Source organism: Anoplophora glabripennis, unplaced genomic scaffold (assembly GCF_000390285.2).
Source record: "Anoplophora glabripennis isolate ALB-LARVAE unplaced genomic scaffold, Agla_2.0 scaffold1529, whole genome shotgun sequence".
NCBI lineage: Eukaryota > Metazoa > Arthropoda > Insecta > Coleoptera > Cerambycidae > Anoplophora > Anoplophora glabripennis.
In genome coordinates this window covers 49394-56673 of record NW_019417608.1, presented here as the reverse complement: position 1 = coordinate 56673, position 7280 = coordinate 49394, and the positions used below count along the sequence as shown (strand labels likewise).

The 7280-nt window shown below is 33.6% G+C and overlaps 1 protein-coding gene across 1 annotated transcript in view; it reads right to left on the bottom strand.

Annotated features, from left to right (window-relative positions):
* The window catches only part of LOC111692420 (octapeptide-repeat protein T2-like), a 5908-nt gene extending 1272 nt beyond the window's left edge, over positions 1–4636 (bottom strand). Inside the window, exon 1 of the mRNA XM_023456429.1 lies at positions 4575–4636. Coding sequence (XP_023312197.1) covers positions 4575–4636 — 62 coding nt within the window. The remainder of the gene's footprint in view (positions 1–4574) is intronic.
* Positions 4637–7280: the final 2644 nt, after the last annotated feature.

Genomic DNA, 7280 nt, shown 5'->3' with positions numbered 1-7280 from the left:
TCGAGTATTTCAAAATGGCGATTTTTTTTGTATTTTCAAAAAGCTGCCACGAGTTTGCGTCACATCCGAATCGTCAGTCTTTTGAATGGGAGCTTCGTTCGGGTTCACTTAACATCCCCTCTGAATATCTGACGCGCTAGAGTAAATTTTTTTTCCCCATTTTTAACCTTTCCGTACGGCCGCCCCCACCATCCAAATCGGCAGATTAACATATCTCCATCATCGGAGACACGTAGAGCATATACACTATCAATATCTGACGTGCCCGAGTATTTCCATGTGACTGTTTTTTTTTACATTTTTGAAAGCCTGTAGACGCTTCCCCCACCGGTGACAGGGTATACATCATATAACCTTTTTTTCTTTCTACCATCTAATCTTCAAAATTCAATAGGTCCTTATGTCGCTCGAGTAAATCCCTGTTTAGCATCGTGGGCTCCCCTACTATTATAAATTAGTAGACTTTTTATTACTGCCACCTTTCAGTTTATGTGTCATTAATTGAGTAATTTATTATGCTTATTCTGCTTAGTTATGGGGTATGTGTTAATAAATATTTTCTGTAATATCTTCATAACCAAGCATAATTTCGACTTTTGATAAGTATACATTTTTTGTGTAGAATAAAATTCTGTATTTATTTGTGATAGTTACGTGTAAAAATGTAAACGTACAAAACAGTTACAGAATATTCAGAAAGGGTTGTAGTAAAATGAACGTCTTGTATGATTTAACCTATTAGAACATATTCACTGCATACTTCATGAAGAGAAACTAAGCAAAAGTAAATTTTGCTCAAATCGGTTAACTGGGTTCTGAGTTAAGGAGAAAACAAGAAATAAAAAAGGGAATCTTTAACACCCTGTAACTTTTTTTGCGATATTTTTAATTTAAGTAAGTTTGATTAAATCGACATCATTTAGGTTCTAGATTATACCCTTGAAGTATGTAACATTCGTTAGGTGATACTCTGTAGATCCCTGATTTTCATTCCACGGACATTAATGAGTTTTTTTATCCATCTTACAATGTTGAATTAAGATTCGTCGTAAAATAAACCAAGCACTATTTATTACATTATCTTTCCTTGTCATTATACATTTTGGCATAGCTATATCATCCACTGAATACATTTACCAAGGAGATGGAAATAAACTAAATTTGGAAAGTAATTTTCTGTAATTTTAATAATTAATTTCTTAGACTTACAACCAAAGGATTTAGCCCACGCCCTGGGAAACCAATTAGTGAAACGGATTGCTTTAGAAGAGGCAGATGTGTTTCAGAAACAACAGGGTGGTTTATTTTTAAGAAAGGTCTAAACACATAAAGCCGTTGAATCATTAGTCAGAAGTCGGAATATTTCACGGTGAAAATTTTACTGACAGGTGAAAAAGACTTAAACAATTTTCTAAGTGAACTGCTTTCAGCAGTCTGTAGGATACTACGCCAAGAAATGAAAAAAAATCAATCAATCTTTGTGTTTAATAACCCAGGCCAACAAGATTTTAATTCAACAACACGATTATACTTTCCCAAAGGATGTTGGAGCCCTGAAATCGAATCCGAGGTTCAAATTTCTCAATTGTCTCTGGTTTTCGAGATATCCTAACCTAAAAGTGCCAGTTGCGATTTTTTTGATATATTTGAGGTTATGTTACATGGAAAGGAATTTTTTCTGGAACCATTAATGGGATCTTAAAGTACTATACTTACTATTTAACACGCACTTGGATTTATTCCGATATCATTTTTCGTCTTTGAGAAATCACATGTGGAAATTTAGTAGTTTGACTTATTTCTCGATTTTTGAATATAGTCACAACACTTGAATTGTACGTCATTTCCATTCCGAAGTGTTGGCAACACTGCGCAGGATCACATGGTGTAGTAAACACGTTGCGGTTAGACAAAATGGATCGCTACACGACGGATGAGCGAGTGAAGATTGTGAAAAGTACGGAGACTGTGTAGCTGACAGCACAAATTACTTAGAATTTTCGGTAGAAGAAACGCCACGAATGAAACAACTGCGAAAAGATTAGTGGCCATATTTGAACAAACATCCCAGCTGGCCGTTCAGCCTAAAATATGGCTACTGTGTGTAAGTGTGGTGGAAATTTCCGTAACCTCAGTGCGTCGTCGCTCACTGCATTTAAACATTTCAAAAATCACAATGCAGCGAATTTTAACAAAAGATCTGCATCTATATCCATTCAAGATTCAGCTAACCCAGGTATTGAAACCAGGATATTGGAGAATCAACAAGTTGATGGTGACTTTCTTAATTTTCGAATTTGATTGAGGCAGACGCAATCCTCGGATCATTCAAGAAATATCACTGTGTACCCAAAGAGTGACAGTGTGGTGTGGATTTTACGTTGATGGGGTGATTTGTCCGATCTTTTTCAAAAATGAGGTTGGAAACGTGGTCGATGGAGTCCGATATCAAAAATAGTTACTGAATTTTTTGTGGCGTCATTTGGATGGCATAGATTTGAATAACATGTGGTTCTAGCAGGATAGTACCACCTGCCATACGGCACATGGAAATATCCACTTATTACGGCAGAAGATTAATGGACGACTTATCCCACGTAAGAGTGAAGTGATTTGGTGACTAAGACCATGCGATCTTACGCCATTCGACTTTTTCCTGTGGACAAGTTTATTATGCTCAAACGGACAACATTTATGAATTGACGTCAGAATTCGGAAATATGTAAAAACTTGCCAACTTTTAAATTAATAAAAATTTTCATATGCTGCGTTTCTTTTGAGACACCCTCGAGGACATCTACGTGCGAGATCCATTATGCAAACCGACGAAGATCAAGAAATCCAGCAAATCACTTTTTAGGTTGGGCACTTAAATACATTATGTATGCATTAGTGCATGTAAAGCCTCTTATATCAGATTGCCAAAGATTGAAGAGTAATGAAAATAAAAAATATGTCATCAACATTCATAATCAAGACCAGTGTTGTTTTCAATGGGCTCTAGTTTCAGCATTATTTCCTGCAAGAGCAAGAACAAGCTATACTTCACCGTATAGTACCCACATTATTCCACCTTTTTTAATATTGAAATAAAAAGATGTCTTATACTGCAGCAGAAGTTTCACATTAATCCCAAAGAAATTGGGTATCCACGTAAATTTATTGCTTGTAACAGACGAGTACGTTAACAGTCACTACTGATGGATAAAAAAGTTGTCAAGATTAGTTTCTGATCAGAATATGGTCACAAAAAATACTTCTGAGATGGATGCTTATTACTTTTTGGTGACGAAAGATTAATTCCCTCGGCAGAGCTTGGTAAAGATAAATGCGGAATATTTGTTCCCGAAAATATACTAAAATTCCCTGAAATCTAAAAACAAGTCACCGTTCAAATTCGGAGGAAGTTCATGTGGACCCTGAAGGGGGTTCCCTATAATTACACACCAAACATTTATCTTGAATTCTCGTTGAAAGTAATACTCAGTGACTACGTAAGGATTTTACGAGTCCCATATGTGCTTGTTGCTAAAATTGAAAACTCGACGAGATAATTTGGCACATTATTTAAAAATTTACTGTCAAGGTTTTGCCAAGTGTGCATAAAATGCGTAAACTGTAACCGACCTGGGAGGTCTGCTGGTAAAAGGTTAAAAAACCCTAAAATTTTGTGGATATTTGCATTAATTAAGAAATAAATGAAAAAAAAAACTAAAATAATATTTTACATTTAACACCAAGTATCTCTTTCACTATCAACTTTTGAACAAAGGCAACTCCATTACCTCGGGACCAGCCTCTATAACAAATATTTAAATAGAATAGTTCCTACCCTTTTTTAAAGATATTAAGCTAATTCAAACAAATTTAAAAAAATAATTAAAAAATCTTATAATGGAGCTAATTCAAACTTCATCAAAGGTGAAAGCAAGAACATAAGGTGTTTTTGAATGTTTGTATTATTTGAGAATGTAAACATATTAGATATGTGTTTTAAACATTTAATTTTTAGATTTTATTCCCCTCCTTCATTTCCCCGCTTTGTCTCCCGGAATCCGTCGTGGACGTTTCATCGGGAGCAAAGCTGTCTTTGTCTACACTTCTGGTTGTACGTTCCTAAAGGCTGTTACATTTACAGTCATAATATCATTCAATGTACCCATCACCACTGTTGTGGTTCTATAAAAAATGCATTGTTGAGGTATCTAAGTAACAGTACAGTGTTTTTATTAGATAGCTCTGAATTGAATTGAGGAAAAAGAAGAGTTGTACTTGACAACATAAATAAAAAGATTAAACTTCACATTGAGCATAATTTCCCCAATATAATAATAAACAAGAATATACAGTCCATTCACGTCTCTTATGGTGAACAGTTAAGCTGCATCATAAGATTTGGTCAAGCTTCGAACCGGATTTAAAGAAAAATTCAGCCCTAAGTCCCTACACATTTTTCAAAAGGTAAAGAAGATTAATTTCTTATTTCAAGTTATAGTAGTCCCCCCAAAGAAGAAATTAATATAGAATCACAGTCCCGCTTCGAAGTTGCAGTTCCCTATCACAGTTGAAGTTACAGTTCCCCATCGCAGTTAAAGTTGCAGTTCCCCATCGCAGTCAAAGTTGCAGTCCCAGTCATAGTCAAAGTTGCAGTCCCAGTCGTAGTCGAAGTTGTAGGTCCCAGTTGCAGTCAAGTTCATTCTCAGGAAGCTAAGAGTTTCTTCGTCAGAAGTGTGAAATCTGAAGTGGAGGTGCTCTCATAGGTTTATTTAAAGTTTATTATAATTGTCTTCATTTTCATACCGGAAAGTTGTAAATTTAAAACCAATTTATCTATATAATAATACTCAAGTAAGAATGGAAGCTTTACGAAAGGAAAGATCTATTGCTAAATCATCTATAACGCGCATTGAGAAATTTGCAAATAAATCCGTTAATGATTTACAAGTCAAAATTTTATATTTTAAAGAACGAGAACAGAACCTACGTGAAGCTTTCATAAAATATAGTGATTCTCAAGATGAAATTGAATACTTGGATGATTCAGATGAACAATTAAAAGATAGAAAAATTGTTGAAAGTAAATTCTATGGCACATTAGAAAAGATACAAGAAGCAATTGAGTCAAGAGAATCAGAGAAATGTGAAAATTCAATTCAGAATCGAGTACAAACACAAAATATACCCACAAAATTTAATGTAAAACTTCCCGAAATAACTATTCCTACATTTTCTAGAAAGATGTCAGATTTGCTGTCATTTTATGAAATTTTTACTTCACTAATAATAAATAATTCGCAATTGTCAGAAAATGAACGCTTAATCTTAAAAGTTATTTGAAAAATGAGCCTCTGAATTTGATTAATAACTTACCGTTAACTAATGACAATTTTAAAACAGCACTTAAAATTTTAGAGGAAAGATACTCTAATAAAGTTTCAGTAAGTAATAAATTCACATATAAAAAATCTTTTAGAAATTCCTTCTCTTGCAAAATGCAATACACACACATTGAGAGATTTTATTACAAAAACGAGACAAGACATTGAATCACTAAAAAAATTTAGGTGTTCCAGTGGAGCACTGGGATTTACTTCTTGTCTATTTCTTTCAACAGAAACTTGATTATAATACTCGCAAGGCCTTTGAAACAGAAAAGAATCCGAAAGAGTTACCCACACTAGCACAATTTTACACAATTTTAGAGAAAAAATGTTTAGTTCTAGAAAATTTGACAGTTAATGACAAAAACGCACACTGTCAAAATTCTCAAAGGACTACAAGAACGGCAGTACATAGTTTGAAATCTAATTCCCAATTCTTTAACAATTAATTGCTTATACTGCAAACAGGATCACAAAATTTATAACTGCACAAGGTTTAAAGAAATATCACACGCTGAAAAGGTAAAGTTTATAAAATCAAATAAACTTTGTTTTAATTGTTTGGGTACAAAACACATCACAATAAATTGCATTGCACGAGGTTGTCGCATTTGTTCGAAAAGACACCATTCAACACTACATATTCCCCAAAGTCCCCAAAATTCTCAGTTATATATTGCACAAAGTAGTCAAAACGCAAATAATCCTTCACCTCACACAAGTAATGTAAATCTTACTCACTCTCAGGACACTGTTAGAGATTCTCGCACATTTGATGTATACACACACAATAGTAATAAAAATAATACTCCTCACATCCACAATGAAAGTTCTACTCACTCACGTACAGTTGATTCACTTACACAAAATGTACCCACAATCAATGATCCTTGTTCCTCAAGAAGTTTAGACAATACTTAAACAGTTTCAGCTTTTTCTACAAAAAACTCCCAGATACTTCTAGCCACAGCACTTGTAACACTATATTCTTCAAATAACGAGCCAATACAAGCACGAGCATTATTAGATGGAGGTAGTCAAACCTCATTTATTACAGAAAAATTAGTCACAGATCTTAAGTACAAACCATATACAAAAAATTTGAAAATTTCTGGAATATGTGATAACAGTACAATTTCTAATAAAATGGTAAATCTCATTATTCACTCAAATGTGGAAAAACATGTAAGTTTTCCTGCATCTTGTGCAAATTTAAAAAATATTACTCATAAATTACCTCAATCTCCAATCAAAGTTAAAAACTTTCATGTGCCTAATCACATAAAACTGGCTGATCCACCATACTTCAATCCTTCTGAAATAGATATGCTTATTGGAGCAGATGTTTATTACAGTATTTTATCCGAAGGTATAATAAAACTCGGGAGAAATCTGCCAGTTTTACAAAATACGTACCTTGGTTGGGTAATAGCTGGTAATGTGTCTATTACAAGTGTAAAATCACATCAAATTTTAAATCAAACAGAAAACAATGTTTCACTCTTTTCAAATACAGTTGATTTAGATCACAGTTTAACAAAATTTTGGGCATTAGATGAAATTAGTGAAAACCCTGTATTATGTCCAGACGATAAACTTGCCGAAATGATATTTGAAACCACATCACAAAGGTTAGAAAACGGATCATATCAGGTTAATTTGCCACTAAAAACGGAAAATTAATATGTAAAATTGGGAGATTCATTTACAATTGCTCAAAAACGATTTTTTAATTTAGAAAAAAGGTTTGAAAGAAACACAAATCTATTTCAGTTGTATAAGAAGTTTATAGATGAATATATTCAGTTAGGACATGCAAAATATGTGCCTTTAGAACTTAAAATTGGACCAATTCACAATCCACATACACAATAAAAATAAATAATATGTCCAGTAAGG